The sequence below is a fragment of the Malaclemys terrapin genome, chromosome 20 (genome assembly GCF_027887155.1).
Source record: "Malaclemys terrapin pileata isolate rMalTer1 chromosome 20, rMalTer1.hap1, whole genome shotgun sequence".
NCBI classification, from domain to species: Eukaryota; Metazoa; Chordata; order Testudines; family Emydidae; genus Malaclemys; species Malaclemys terrapin.
The window spans coordinates 13,076,980-13,092,440 of NC_071524.1; the positions used below are offsets into that span (position 1 = coordinate 13,076,980).

The 15,461-nt window shown below is 66.5% G+C and overlaps 2 protein-coding genes across 2 annotated transcripts; both read right to left on the reverse strand.

Moving 5' to 3' along the window:
* Positions 1-3,845: 3,845 nt before the first annotated feature.
* Positions 3,846-5,065, reverse strand: OPA3 (outer mitochondrial membrane lipid metabolism regulator OPA3). Its single transcript, XM_054009835.1, is given in 3 exon segments — positions 3,846-4,404; positions 4,923-5,026; positions 5,028-5,065. Coding segments are annotated over 3 exon segments (456 nt in total). The 5' UTR covers positions 5,051-5,065; the 3' UTR covers positions 3,846-4,075.
* Positions 5,066-12,045: 6,980 nt separating this feature from the next.
* On the reverse strand, positions 12,046-13,283 carry GPR4 (G protein-coupled receptor 4). Its single transcript, XM_054009974.1, has one exon. It carries the CDS (start codon positions 13,141-13,143, stop codon positions 12,046-12,048), a length of 1,098 nt encoding a protein of 365 aa, XP_053865949.1. The 5' UTR covers positions 13,144-13,283.
* Positions 13,284-15,461: the final 2,178 nt, after the last annotated feature.

The window sequence follows — 15,461 nt, forward strand, 5'->3', positions numbered from 1 at the left end:
GCGTCCGCTCACTGCTTCCTGGACCCCGGCTCTGCTGGGTTCAGCTTGTTTTATAGTTTTTTACACAAGGGGGGGGGGAGTTTTTTTATCTTGTACCTGAGGGGGTGGGGGCCCCCAGCTGGGCAGTGACCGGAACTGTCCTGGGGGGGGGGTGAAGCCTTTACCCGCCCCCCGGCGGGGGAGGGGCAGGCTCTCAGCTCTTTTCTATGCGGCTGTTAATGTTCACTTTATTTTTTTGGGTTGTTGGTTTTTTACTGATTTCTGGGGCATTTGTGCCCGGTACCAGGGTGAGACTTTCTTCCCCCGCCGCCCCCCCCCCCCCCCACGTTGCCTGGCACCAGGCCCCCGCCTGGCACTGGGCATGGACCCTTGGTACCCAGTTCTGGAATAAACCTTTTCTTTTTGTAAGTTACCCGCCTCCCTCTGTCTCCTTGCGGGGCAGGATGCCTGGGTTCTATCCCTGGCTTGGGGAGGGGAGTGGGGGCTGGGGGGTTAGAGTGGGGAGGGGGTTCAGGGTCACAAGGCTCTACTTAGACAGTTTGTGCCTTGCGGGGCTGCATCAACCCCTCCCTGCCAGCTTGTGCCAGGACTGGGCCCCCCCTATGCCCCTCAGTGTCCTCTGCCCACTGTACCCATCCCCCCCGGGCTGGCAGCAGGCCCAAGGGGGACTCCTGTGGCCTCCCAGAGCCTGCCCATGCCAGGTGCCTGCCCTGGAGCCCCGCTCACCCCAGCGGGGAGAGAGGGAGGGGGACAGTGGGGGAGGGGTGTGGCTGGGGTGCATGGGGGGGTGGGTGTCAGGCTCTGTCCCTGGCGAGGAGGCCACAAAGGCCGGGACTATAATAAATTCCAGGTGCTCTGGGCTGGTGGGAAATAGATCTGGGCAAACCTCCCATCTTGAAGGGGGTGGGGTGCGGAGAGGAAGCCATGGGGGTTGTAACAGCCATAGGGGGATCCCCGCTCTGCCTGGAACCCCCCCAGCACCATCTGGGGCAGGTGGTGATGGGGGGGGGGGGGGGGGAGAGGCCAGTTGTGGCCTGGGCAAAGCTCTGGGGAAGGGTCCTGCCCCCTCTTCCCCAGAGACAGGGGAAGCCAAGTGCCTTGTCACTGCGTGGCCTTCTTATTAACTACTAGGAAGGGCAGAACTAAGTGGGGCGGGGAGTGGGCTGGCCTGGCTCAAGGTGGGGGTGTTGGGGTGCAGGGCCCCCCCTCTCCTGGGGCTTTGCTAGGGACACAAGCTGGGCCGTTGTGGGAGTTCCCCCGAGCCACCTGCAGGCAGGCTGAGGCCCGGCCCAACTTGGGGCTGGGGGAATCCATCTGTCGCTGGTGAGGGGGCGCAGGGCCCTTACTGGGATCCATTGCTGGGCAAATTGCAGTTGTGATGCCATTTTGGTAGCTGCCCTCACCAGCCCCCTGCCAACCTCTCCCTGGGCAGGCCTGTCCTCCCCACTGCTAACCTGGCCCTGGCCAGGCCTGCCCCACCCCAGCCCGCCCACCTCTGCCAACCTGCCCTGCTTGGCCCCAGCCAGGCTGGCCCCCGCCTGCCCACCCCTGCTCTCTGCCAACCTGCCCTGCTTGGCCCCAGCCGGCCCACCTGCCAACCTGTCCCTGCTCAGCTCTGGGCAGGCCTGCCCCAGCCCTCTGCTAACCTGTCCCTGTTCGGGCCTGGCCCACACCCAGCCAGCTGAACTCCGCCCCCTGGCCAGGCCTGCCCCAGCCAGCACCCCCTCCCCCCACACACTTGGCGGGGGGGGGCAGCCCCGGGGCAGTAGTTGCACATTAGCACCTCTTGTGCATGGATTTCCCAGGTTGGGGGAGCACGTGAGGCGGGGAGCGGGCGGCTGGTCCCTAGGGCTTCACTCCAGCAGGGCAGCTGCCGATGGGCCCATTTCTCCAGGCCCAGCCATGCCGGGGGGTCTGGCAAAAAGTTACCCTAAATCTGCCTGCCCCAGCCCTGCTCCTTGCGGCTGAGGACCAGCAGGGCTGATGTGCGGGGCGGGTCCCTGGGCAGGGCACACCCATGGCCTGAACCCCTGCCCCCAAATAACTACTTGGAAACCAGCCCCAGGCCCCTGAATCAACTGGAACCAGGACTGGCACTACTCCTGCCCCCAACTCTCCACCCCACACGGCTCATCAGACAGGACCCTTCTTGCTCAACGCCCCGCGAGCATGTGCTCCCCCTGCCATGGGGCTGCATGACCCGCAAATGCCTCCCCAGGCAGGATCAGCCCCAGAGTCCTGCACACCACCAGCACCAGGGAACTCTTGCTAAGGTCCAGAGGGGTGGGGCTGACACGACACCTGGGTTCTGTTCCTAGGGTTGGGGCCCTACGCTGCCCAGGCCCTTGGCACCATCCAGGGCCAGCGTGGGACTTCCCCGCACCCCACCCCCTTCCCTGCCCCAGAACCAGGCCACCCCAACACCCCTGCTGCCCCAGAACCAGGCCTCCCCAGTGCCCCTCTCCTACAGCGCCCCTCCCCATCCTCCCCCAGAACCAGGCCTCCCCAGCGCCCCTCCCCATCCTCCCCCAGAACCAGGCCTCCCCAGCGCCCCACTCCCCCAGTGCCCCTCCCCATCCTCCCCCAGAACCAGGCCTCCCCAGTGCCCCTCCCCATCCTTCCCCAGCACCCCACTCCCCCAGCACCCCTCCCCATCCTCCCCCAGAACCAGGCCTCCCCAGTGCCCCTCCCCATCCTCCCCCAGAACCAGGCCTCCCCAGCGCCTCACTCCCCCAGCGCCCCTCCCCATCCTTCCCCAGCACCCCACTCCCCCAGCACCCCTCCCCATCCTCCCCCAGAACTAGGCCTCCCAGCGCTCCTCTGCCGGGCTCCACCCCCTCAGGGCAGAGCCAAGCTAAGGAAGCAGTCCCTGGGCTGGTTCAGTCCCTGGACTCAGAGCAGGGGCCTGAACTGCTGAGCCGGGGGAAGGCCGCATTAGCCCAGCCCCTGCTGCCTCCAGCCAGCCTGGTCCCCAGCCCTGCATAGCCCCCCTGGGGCAAATCCAGCCGGGTTGGTGGCTGGCTCCCCAGCCTGGCCTGGCCCTACAGCCCGTTCCCCAGGGCTCGCCCCTCTCCAGGCAGATGCTGTTCCCAGCCTTCTGCCCTCCCCCCCGGCCAAGGGGGGATCCTGGGGGAGCAGCCCCACCTGTGTGGGCTAGGACAGAAAGGTGACAGTTGTCCAGGACGGCCCCTGCCCCTGCTAGACCCAGCAGCAGGGCCCGGCCATGTGGGTCCTGTTGGGCTGGAGGAGCTGGGGACCCCTGGGCCTGTATGGAAGGGGGGGGGAAAACAGAGACCTCCAACCCCTGCCCTGCTGCATTAATCAGCCCCACCCAGTGGCTCCCCCTAGGAATCACTCTGGCCAGGCTGCCCCATGGACCCTGCCCCATGGAGTGCCCCCTGGGCCGGGCACCAGCCACTGCCAGGACACTTCGCCCCTGCAGGGAGAGTGAGACGGAGGAACAGGCCCCAGAAGCACCACCACGGGCCAGCGCAGGAAGGGGAAGCAGCGGCACGGCCAGCCCAGATCCTGGCCCAAAGGCTGGGATCCCTATGGGAGGCAGGGCCCTTGGTCAGTGGGGCAAGCCCCAAGGAGCAATTGGGAAGAGCAGGGGAAGTGACACTGAAGATCAGTAACACCCCGGAAGGGAGGTGGATCTGGCTGGGCCCTCCACTGCCCGATGCCGGGACAGGCCCTAGGGAAGGGGCCGATCCCAGACCCCGGGGAAGGAAGAGCTGGGACCAGCTCCACTTTCTAGGGCAGCCCTGGGTGCAAACAAGCGCTGTTGGCAGACCTATGGCTCTGCCCCTTTCCCTCAGCCCCGCCCCAATCATGGCTCTGCCTCCTCAGCAGCAGGTGGGTTTTAATGGATGAATATTTACATTGTAGAAAACTCAGACTCCGCGGGAGCGGAGGGGGGTCGTGAGCCTGGACCCCCGAGCCCACACGGGGGCGTCTCCCGGTCGCTTGGCCCAGCGCAGGCTCCTCCCGGCCACAGCCAGCTCCGCACCCCAGCACCAGGGGGCAGGGCCCAGGCGCGCCAGGCTCCTCCTTGGCAACCCGCCCCGGGGGGCCCCTATTTCTTGGCGCTGGTGGAGACGTCCAGCAGCAGGCGGTTCACCTCGCGCAGCTGCGCGTCCAGGGTCTCCACGGCCAGGCCCAGCTCGGCCACCTGCTCTTGCAGGCCCACGAGGGCGCTGCTCTGCTCCTCCTCCTTCCTCCTGGTGTTGGAGGCCTGGCGGGCGTACTCCAGGAAGATGCACAGGCCGCCCACGCCGAAGACGATGGCTTCGCCCAGCAGCTCCGCGCCCAGCTCCGCCGCCGCCTCCTCGTTCAGGGGCTTGATGGTGGCGCCCGGGAAGCCCATGATCCGCATCTTGGTTCGCATCTCCACCCAGTGGTACACTGCAGGGGGGAGGGGCATGAGGGGGGGCTGCCAGCCCAGCCCTGCCCCCCCTCCCCAGCTCTGCCCCCCCCCCCCAGCTCTGCCCGTGCCCCTCACTCCCAGCCCAGCCCAATCAGGGACATTGGGAGGGGGGGGGGATGTCAGGGGTCACTTCATGGCTTTGGCTTAGGGGAGCCTGTTCAATGTCAAGCGTGGCTCCGCCCATAAGCTCCGCCTATTGGCCCTCTGGACCCACGCCCCGCCCTCCCCCTCCAACCATTGGTTCAAGGGACCCCACTTCCGCCCTGCGCCCTCATTGCCCTGCTAGGCTCTTCGCCCCGCCTCCGCCATTGTCCCATTGGCCTGCTCGGACCCAGCTCCGCCCCCATGCCACCTCCATTGGCCCGCAGAGCCCTCTGTCCCGCCCCCGCATGCGTCCCATTGGCTCGCGGTGCCCGCAGCCCCGCCCCGCATGAGCGCCATTAGCCCGCAACCCCGCCCCATTGGCTCAGCGCCCCGCGCGCGGCCCATCACTCACGCTGCGCGGGCGGCCCGCAGACGTAGGCCCGGAAAAAGGGGCTGGCGCGAGCCCCTGCCTTGATGCGCGCGGCCAGGGGCCGACTCAGCTGCCGCACGCCCAGCGATGGGGAACGCGCCGGCCACCATCCTCCCTGCCGGCGGCCCCACGCCGCGCCGCCGTGACGTCAGCACGCAAGTCCCGCCCCGTCGCCTCCAGCGCGGCTGAAGGGGCGGGGCGCATAATATGCAAACGATGCTCATGAATATGCGAGTTGTGCGTCGTGCGTCCGCAGCGGACGTGGATGGCGGCTATGCAAATAACATCATGAATATGCAATAGCTGAGTATGCAGTCCAGACGTGCAGCGCACGAGCGTGGGCAAATCCCTGCCCGAGTATGTAAACTAGCTCATGGATATGCAAATTAGAGCACGGGCCGCCACCCCCACGTGTCTCCTGTCCCCCGACGCGCTGAGCTGGGCTGGGTCCATAGCGCGGGGCCGGGGCGGCTTGTCAGAGCCGGGGGGCGGGGCTCGGCAGGGGGGCCGCTGTGGAGCGGGGCGGGGCCTCGGCAGGGGTATCTCCCCGGCCGGGCGCTGTGGAGCGGGGCGGGGGGCTTGGCAGGGCGCTGTGGAGCGGGGCTCGGCACGAGGCTGGGGGCGCTGTGGGGGGGGCGGGGGGGCTGGGGAGGGGCCGTGGGGGGGGCGGGGGGCTCGGCTGGGGCATCTCCCCGGCAGTCGGGGCCGGGCGCTGTGGAGCGGGGCGGGGGGCTCGGCAGGGGGCTGGGGGGCTGGGGAGGGGGGCTGTGGGGGGGGGCGGGGGGCTGGGGAGGGGGCTGGGGGGGGCGGGGGGCTGGGGAGGGGGGCGGGGGGCTCGGCTGGGGCATCTCCCCGGCAGTCGGGGCCGGGCGCTGTGGAGCGGGGCGGGGGGCTCGGCAGGGGGCTGGGGGGGGCGGGGGGCTGGGGAGGGGGGCTGTGGGGGGGGCGGGGGGCTCGGCAGGGGTATCTCCCCGGCAGTCGGGGCCGGGCGCTGTGGAGCGGGGCGGGGTCTGGGGGGGGCCGTGGGGCGGGGCGGGGGGCTCGGCAGGGGTATCTCCCTGGCAGTCGGGGCCGGGCGCTGTGGAGCGGGGCGGGGGGCTCGGCAGGGGGCTGGGGGGGCGGGGGGCTGGGGAGGGGGGCTGTGGGGGGGGCGGGGGGCTCGGCAGGGGTATCTCCCCGGCAGTCGGGGCCGGGCGCTGTGGAGCGGGGCGGGGGGTTGGGGGGGGGGCTGTGGGGGGGGGGCGGGGGGCTCGGCTGGGGCATCTCCCCGGCAGTCGGGGCCGGGCGCTGTGGAGCGGGGCGGGGGGCTCGGCAGGGGGCTGGGGGGGGCGGGGGGCTGGGGAGGGGGGCTGTGGGGGGGGCGGGGGGCTCGGCAGGGGTATCTCCCCGGCAGTCGGGGCCGGGCGCTGTGGAGCGGGGCGGGGGGCTCGGCAGGGGGCGGGGGGCTGGGGAGGGGGGCTGTGGGGGGGGCGGGGGGCTCGGCAGGGGTATCTCCCCGGCAGTCGGGGCCGGGCGCTGTGGAGCGGGCTTCGGGATTCTCGCTCACTTTCTGCCCGAACTCCGTGTCGGGCCGGGCTGTGGAGCCGCTGCCGGGCTCTCCCCAGAGGTGGCTGCATGTGGGCGCTGGCAGGGCCGGTGCTACCATTTAGGCCGACTAGGTGGTTGCCGAGGGCGCCAAGATTTGGGGGCGCCAAAAAGCGGCGCCCCCATTTTTTTTTTAAAGCGGGCCGCTGCGCTGGGAGGGAGCGGGAGTCTGAGCCGCCGGCAGCCCAGGGGTTCCCCTGGGTCAGAGCTGGCGCATGGATCCCGGGGCCGGGGAGTGGGGAGCTGCCGCGGGGGGTGTCTAGGGGGGGGGCGCCTCACGGTGGAGGGGGGCGGGGAGCTGCCGCAGGGCTGGGGGGGCGCAAGGTGGAAGTTTTGCGCCCTAGGTGAAACTTCCTTGCACCGGCCCTGGGTGCTGGGTGAGGGCCCGGGGTAGTGCGGGAGGCGTCGGGGCCCTTCCCTGGTGTGCAGGGATGGGAGGGACCAGGGACCCACAGTGTCTCCCCGCAGGCGCAGTGGGGTCTGTGTCTCCTGACTGCACCCCGGTGGCTGGGGAGGATTTGGGGGGCACTGCCGGGGGTTTCCCTATGACTCGGGAAGGAGAATCGGGGGAGGCCCATGGGCTATGGCTGGGGGCTCTTCCCCCGGTGAGCTGCAACGAACCCCCCGGTGCTTCCCTGACCTGGGGCCCCAGGGCGACAAAAGGAAAAGGAGGGTCCCTGGTGGGTTCTTCCTCTTAAGCCCCTGCACCAAACTGACCACTCTCCCCCCCCCCCCCCCCCGCCAAGCCCTGACTCCCCCTCACCCCCCTACTTGTGGGCCCCCTCCTGGCCCAAGTCTCGCCCTGGGTGGGACCGGCCTCCCTGGGGCTGCTCCCATCCCATCCCTCACCCCCATCGCAGGGTCCTTCTCCGCTGCCCCCGCCTGCAGGGGCCGATCACAACTGCGCCGGATCCTCCCCCAGCACGGGGCGGGGGGCTTGGCTAGCCATGGGGCTGCGCTGTGTTCAGCTCCGCACAGGCTCCGCCCAGGATCCCCCCTCAGCTGCTCGCCCCCTGCCCGGGGTCACGAGTTCATGTGAGGACAAGGGTCCAGCCAGGCCAGGTGGCTCCTAGCCGGGGGCTGCTCAGAGCCCCATGCAGGCGACTCTCTGCCGGCCCCATGTCACCAGGGCCGTGCGAACAGCGGAGGGGATGCCAGCTGCAGGGCTGGGCGGAAGCCGGGTTGGAGTGAAGGACAACAGGGCTCCCAGCCATCGGCCCAGCTCCAGGCTTTTCCCCCCGGGGATCTCCAAGCACTGCACGAACTCCCCAGCCCCAGTGCGGGAAGGGAAACAGGCAGGGTAAGTGGGAATAGAACCAAACTGTCCTGGCTCCCAGTCCCCCCTCCCCACCCAGAGCCAGGGATAGAACCCAGGCATCCTAGCTCCCAACCCCAGCTCCCCCTTACTCTAACCACTAGACCCGCCATCCCCTCACCTCGTCGGGGTAGAACCCAGGTGTCCTAGCTCTCAGCCCTGTCTTCCCCCCCTTGTTCTAACCACTAGACCTCCCCTCTGTGAGCTAGGTGTAGAACCCAGGAATCCTGGCTCCCAGCCCCCGCTGCTCTGACCACTAGACCCTACTCCCCTCCCAGAGCCAGGAATAGAACCCAGGCATCTTAGCTCCCAGCCCCCACCCTCCTGCTCTAACCACTAGACCCTCCCCCTCCCCTTGCCAGGGTAGAACCCAGGAATCCTGGCTCCCAGCCCCCCCCCAGCTCTAACCACTAGACCCCCCCGCCCATCCCAGACCTCAGAATAGAACCCAGAGGAGGTCTGGGTGGAGCCATGGCAGGGCCGGCGCCCCCCTTCTAGCCCTGGAGGTCCCCTGGAGCGGGTGAGGCGCTCAGGCTCCATAGCCCATTGGCTGCTTGGGCCGAAGGAAGCCGTCAGAGCCTGCGTGGGGTCCCCTGCCCTCCTGGGTGGGGCGCAGAACTCTGAGGGGAGCAGCCAGGGGATGGGGATGGTAGGATCTGGGCTGCACCAACAGAAGCGAGGGAGCCGGCAGTGTGTCCGCCATACAGGGCGGTCTGACTGGAGGGGCTGGGAGCCAGGACTCCTGGGCTCTCTGGGGGCGGTGGGGGGGCACTGCCCTTCGGGAAGCCGGGTGGGTGGTGGGATCAAATGGAATTAGGCAAGAGAGAAAACTAAACAAACAGGCGAAGGGAAAATCTCCCCCTTTGGCTCCGGGCCGCGCCAAGACACTGGCTGAAGTGGCGCCGAGATCACCGGTGTCCCAGCCACGCTCCCCCCAACCCAGGACCATACAGGGAGAAACCTCTGCTGCCAAAGGGTCATGGGGGACAGGTGGGGGTGGGGGGTAACTTCCCTCCCCAGGCAGCAGGGGGCGCCTCACACGGCCCGGGGAGCGTGGGAGATTCCTGGGCCCGAGCATTTCCTGTTTATTCCGGGAATGTTCCCACTGCGGCGCCCCCTGCCTCGTGACGTGGGGAGCAGCGCTGGGGTCAGGCAGGCGCTGCTTGTGCGGTCACTTCCCGGCACCCTCTCAACCCCCTACCCGGAGAGTCAGCCGGGGGGAACGTTTAACAGTCAGCTCGACGACAAGGAGGATTTATTAAGATTAGGCAAAAGAATGGCTTGTTACGCAGCGCTGAGATGCAGCTGCCTCTGGGGTGGGGCGCGGGGGCTGTTTATAGGGGAACCCCTTGCCCAGCGCTGAGATGCAGCCACCTCTGGGGTGGGGCGCGGGGCCTGTTTATACGGGGGCCCCTTGCCCAGCGCTGAGATGCAGCTGCCTGTCTAGTGCTGAGTGCTGGCACCAGGGTGGCACCTTTGTGGGCAGCGTAGGATTCCCAGCAGCAGGGCAAGGAAACATTTGGGACACGCTTGGGACCAGAGCCCTGGCCCAACCCAGCCATTGCTCCCCCCTTCTGTGCAGGACCCTGGTTCTTCTGCCCCCTGCCCCGACAAAGAGGGCCCTGGCCTGGCCCCTGTGCATAGCTGGGGCTGGGTGGCTCATGGGAGGTGAACAGCCCGTGACAATGGCTGAGCCCCCATCCGCTGGTGGGTAGGGAGCAGCCTCGTGGGGGGCCCGTCACTGCACCTCCTGCACCAGCCCCTTGGGCTGCTCCAGCGAAGGGAATAGGAATGTAGGTTAGAGCCGGGGGGGCTGAGAGCCAGGACTTCTGTGTGACCTTTTGAACTGACTCCTGGGGCCAGGATGCAAAGCCTTGTGGTGTGGGGCTGGTGGGCACGGTGCCCCCTCTCATCCCTTGTGGACTGCGTCCTGCGTCTCCAGCATCTGTCTGCCTTCCCCCGTCGCCTTGACCCACTCGGCTCCTGGCGGCAGGTTTCTGCTGGAACCTGGAGCCAGGTGCTGGAGCTGGGTGGGGGCAGGGATGGCCCTGCCCTGCCGAGCTGGGACTCCAGGATCCCCCTGCCCCCACCAGGGTCAGCGCACAGGGCAGATGAGCCAGACCTGCAGCCTCTCTGCTCAGTAACAAGCCAGTCTCCAGCCCAGCGCTCCTGAGAGACCCTACAATAACAACCCAATGGAGGGCTAAGCAGGTGTGCTGGGGGAGCGCTGCACAGAACCACCCCCTGAAATCCCACAAGTGGCCAACACGGCGCACTCCACTTTGGGGGACGTGCGTGGGCACAGCTGCCTCCCCCCCCCGCCTAGCCCCTCCCACTCCCAAACCCTCTTCCCACCCCAACGCCAGAGATGCTGCCAACTGCGGTGCATTCTGGAAGTGCTCCGCCAAGCTCTTTAGGCTCCCAAGTCCCACTGCGCCTCGCCAAGCGGACGCCCCCGGCTGGCGCCCAGAGAGCTGAGTGTGGGACCCTGCACGGCCAGGTCCCCCATTCGCCAGACTGCCTCCGAAATCAGGAGAGTCACAAACAGTTCTGTGGGAGAGGGGGCTTTTTATTCTCCCTGGGGTGCCTGGGCCCCCCCCCAACCTTTCCCAGCTTTTCTCCCCAGCCGGGAGAGCCGGATGCCAGCGTGGTCCCTCACTGGGCCTTGACGAAAGCGCCTGCCCGGTGCTAGCGCGAGGTTCCCACGTCTGCTGCCAACGCGGGCTTGGCGTTGGCTGGGGCCATGGGGAGACGCCAGCATCAGGCACCGAGAGACGCCTGTGGCAGACCATGGGCTGCATTCTCTCATGTGGCTGGAGAACAGGGGGTGGGGGGAACTAGAGACCCCCCCTCTCCTCAGCTTTGTCTCAGATTGCCCTCAGGCCATGGGGACTGCAGTAGCACCAACCCCAAATGTGGGCCCCATGGGCCGGGCGCTGCCCAGACATAGGAGAGCTCCCAGGCTGGATGGACACGGGGCAGACTCACAGAAGGGAAGGGACTTGCCTAAGGTCACCCAGCACATTGGGCAGAGGCAGGCATGGAACCCAGGTGTCCTGGCTCCCCAGTGCAGCTAGGAGCCCGGTTCAGGTAGGTTGGAGAAGTGCCTGGGTCTGTCCTGGCTCTGCCCAGGGAGATTCTGTGCCCAAGGGATGTAGGGCAGCAAGGGCAGCTGTTCCTGGCCACATGCTGACCATTAGCTGTGGGCTTTTGGTGGCAGCGGTAGGATCCCTGGTACAGACTGCGGGACCTTAATGACCCACCTTCGCTCCCAGCTGGCCAAACCTGCAGGGGATTCTGGGAGGTTTGGGGCTTGTGCACTTTGCTTTGGTTTCTTTATGAGGGAGGAAGAGTCTGAAAGAGATCAGTTAAAACACCGCTTTGTTCATCCCGGCCCCCACCGGCCAGCGCTGCCTGCCCTGGCACGGCCAGATCTAGCAGCACAATTGCTCCCTTTGGGGCAGGGACTATTCGCTCCAGAAACATACAGCGCCTGGCACGTCTGGGCCCTGATCCTCCCATGGAGGCCCCCTATCCTTCAGTGGGGCCTCTCCAGCCTCCCTCCAGGAAATAAATAACCCTCATTAACCATCAGGTCGGCAGCATTGCCCGGCGCGGGACTGCCCCAGTCACACCCTCCATCCCTCCCCAGCCCCAGTCACACCCTCCATCTATCCAACAGCTCTGTCCACCCATCGTTCTTCACAGCCTCTGGGTCAATCCAGCCCTATACATACCCCTCCATCCATCGCTCCAGCCCCATCCACACCCCTCCAGCCCCCACATAACCATGCCTCCAGTCCCCCCCATCCATTGCCATACACACCCATCATCATCCATCCCTATACACATCCCTCTATCAATCTGTCTATCCTCATAATCGTCCATCTCCAAACATCCGTTTGTATCACACCTCCATTCCCTCCCCCCCACACACACCTCTGTGTCTGTCTGCCCTGATACTCCACTACCCAGCCAGCCCTGCTCAGCCCTGCTAGCTGTATTTCGGCCATTCCCCCTTTCTCACATGGCTGCAGAACCCAGGTGTCCGGCAATCCCGGCACTGCCCCCATCAGGCCAGGCAGCCCCCTCCTGCGGCGTCCCCCCCCCCCGGGGCCTCACTGGGCCCCTGCGTTATCATCATTAAGAACAATACTGTATTTACATCTCGTTTGCATCCGGGGCCGTGGTGCTGACAGGGAGAGCTCATGGGTTGAAAGTCAAGATCTTCATCTGCAGCTCCTCGTCGGGTGGGCCCGGAGGGGGCGGGGGCAGGGGCTGAGGGGGCGCGGGGAGCCGGCAGAAGCTGCTCTTCTTAGAGGAGAGCGGGGTGTCCAGGGTAAGCGAGGCGGTGGCCATCTCCTGGGGCTTGGAGCTGGTGAGGAAGCGCAGCAGGGTGGACAGGGCCTTGGCCACGTCGCCGCGGGCCCCCTCATTGACGAAGCAGTACAGGATGGGGTCGGCCACGCAGTTGAGGCTGGTGAAGGCCAGCGAGCTGTGGTAGGCCACGAAGACCTTCTCCTCGAAGCTGCAGTCGCAAGGCTTGCTGAGGTAGACGGCGCTGCGGGACAGCAGGATGACGTGGTACGGGGCGAAGCAGAAGAGGAGGATGGCGATGAGGCTGAGGGCCAGCCGCTTGATCTTGGCTTTCTCCTGCTGCTCGGTGGAGACGTTGCCACGCACGGCCCGCAGGATGCCCTGGTAGGAGAAGAGCATGAGCATCCAGGGGAAGAGGAAGCCGATGAAAACCCGGTAGAGGTTCATCCAGGCCACCCACTCCTCCATGGGGTACTTCTCGAAGCAGAAGGTGTGGTTGTAGCGGTCGTGGAAGAGCTCGTTGTGGAAGAGCGGGGCCGAGTTGGCCCCGATCTCGATGGCCCAGACCACGGCGCTCACGGCCACGGCCGTCTTGATCCGGCGCACCTTGGCGAAGCGCAGCGGGTGGGCCACGGCCAGGTAGCGGTCCACGGAGATGCAGCACAGGAAGGCGATGCTGATGTAGATGTTGGTGTAGAAGACGAAGCCGAAGAGCTTGCAGGACTCCTGCCCGTGGATCCAGTTGTCGTAGTGCAGGAAGTAGTCGATCCACAGGGGCAGGGTGGCGATGTAGAGCAGGTCGGCCACGGACAAGTTGAGCAGGTAGACGCCCAGCTCGTTGTGCTGCCGGACCTGCAGGTAGGCGGCCCACAGCGCCATGCAGTTGGTGGGCAGCCCCATGGCGATGACCATGATGTACAGCGTGGGGGGGAAGAGGTGGTCGATCTTGGAATCCACGTTGCAGCTCATCAGGGTGGTGTTGCACATTCTCAGCGCCAGCGGGTCCCCGGCGTGGAGAGTCCGGCGGGTGCGGGGGGCTCCACTCAGAGCAGGGGCTGCAATTCCCACAAGACCAAGCGGATCGTCCTGCAGGGGCAGCACCGGGGCAGGGGCTCCATAGCGGCAGGCTGGGCCCTGCCGTGGGGTCCCCTCACCCCAGCCCCATCCGCCCTCCCCAGAGAAGCAGCCCTGGGGGCTCACAGGAGGTCTGGCCCGCAGGGATGATCCAGGGGGGTCAGAGGAGCCGCCTGCCCCACGGGGGAGCCTAGGACACAGCTCCTGGGAAAGGAGAAGGAGAGAGAGTTAGGGGGGTGCCGATCAGGGCACATGCAGCCCCCGCATAGCCCCAGCCCCCTGTACGGCCTCCCGAGCCAGGTCCCCATGGCCCCTCTCCCAACACCCCCAGCCAGCCCCCATGGCCCCTCACCCAGCACCCCCTGCCAAGTCCCCCAGGGGGATTCTGTCTGCAGCCCCCCACATCTTCCCCTTGCAGCCCTCCACATGGCCCCCCAGTCAGCTTCCTGGCCCCACACAACCCCCTGCCCCCAGCCAGCCCCCCCCCCCCACACGACTCCCTGCCCATCACCAGCTGCCCACATCCTCCCCTCAGAGGGTCTTACTCCAGCCCCCCATCCCCTGCCAGTGACCCCCGATAGCCCCCTGACCAGGATCCAGACCCTGACCAGCCACAGGAGGGAGTGAGGGTCAGGCTGCACCACGCCCCATGCCCGAGGGTCCCCACCCCTACCAGCCCCCCTGTGCAGGGGAGAGCTCACCCACACCCTGGCAGTCCTGAGCCCCCTACGTGACTCTGCCTGGTAATGGGCATGTGCCCTGTGCCAGTCACTGCCCGCCCACACACGCCATCCACCCCCCGATCTCCTTGGGAGCCTCTGAGCAGGTCCCCTACCCCCTATCCCACAGGCAGCCCCCAGGGTCGCCCTCTGTACTGCACCAGCACAGCTACTCCACAGCCACACACGGCACTGGGAGCTCAGCCTCTCCCGGCAAGAAGGGGTCAGGGCCTCTTTAAGACCCTACAATAATAAACCAGCACCACGTCCAGCATCCTGAGAGACCCTATAATAATAGATCTGCGCAGAGCCCAGCACTCTTGAGAGACCCTACAATAACAGACTGGTAGGGAGCATGGTGCTCCCAAGAGACCCTACAATAACAGACCAGCACAGAGCCCAGTAGTCCTGAGAGACCCTACAATAACAGACCGGCAGGGAGCTCAGCGCTCCCGAGAGACCCTGCAATAACAGACCAGTGCAGAGTCCAGCTGTGATGAAGTGGGAATTTTGTAATATTTTATGAAGCCTCTGTGTGCCTCAGTTTCCCCATCGCTGCATTGTTACCTAGTGGTGGGGGGAGGTCTGTTGGCTCCCTGGGCAGGCTAAGACCCAGGTATGAGCGGCATGGGACTAAGTGGGCCTTAATCCCCATGTCAGTGGAGAAGCCATGAAGACAATGGCAAACCCAGTGCCCGGGACTTTGACAGTTAGCAACCGACCACCAGGCCTGGCCCCTCTCGGTGGGATGCTGGCCGGGTTTGCCCAGCTGGGGGATACAGGACTGGGGGTGTGCGTGACGTGTGGGATGTGGGAAGCAGTCGGGGGGCACAATTGGGGCAGGTGGGCAGAGGGCCGAGGCTCAGGGCTCTGGGCTGGCCCGTTGCTCCCCAAGTCTGTACGAGTCTCCCTCAGGGTCTGCCTCAGTTGGTCTAGCTGAGCGGAGCTCACGATGGGAAGCAGGGGGCTGGCAGCCCAGGGGTCCAGCCCAGAGAGGCGGTGAAGCCGCAGGGCCTGCCCCGGAGGAAGAGGGAGACCCCCAGGGGCTCTGGTGCACCGATGGGGCTTCCCAGAGACTGTTCCAAAGCTGGGCCATTGCCCCGACCCTGTGGATCTGTGACACCAGCGCTCCAGAGACCCTACAATAACAGGCCAGCGCAGAGCCCAGCGCTCCAGAGACCCTACAATAACAGGCCAGCGCAGAACCCATCACTCCAGACTCCCTACAATAACAGGCCAGCGCAGAACCCAGCACTCCAGACTCCCTACAATAACAGGCCAGCGCAGAACCCAGCACTCCAGAGACCCTACAATAACAGACCAGCGCAGAGCCCAGCGCTCCTGAGTCCCTACAATAACAGGCCAGCGCACAGCCCAGCGCTACAGAGACCCTACAATAACAGGCCAGCGCAGAGACCAGCACTCCAGAGACCCTACAATAACAGACCAGACCAGAGCCCAGCGCTCCAGAGACCCGACAATAACAGACCAGCGCAGAGCCCAGCGCTCCAG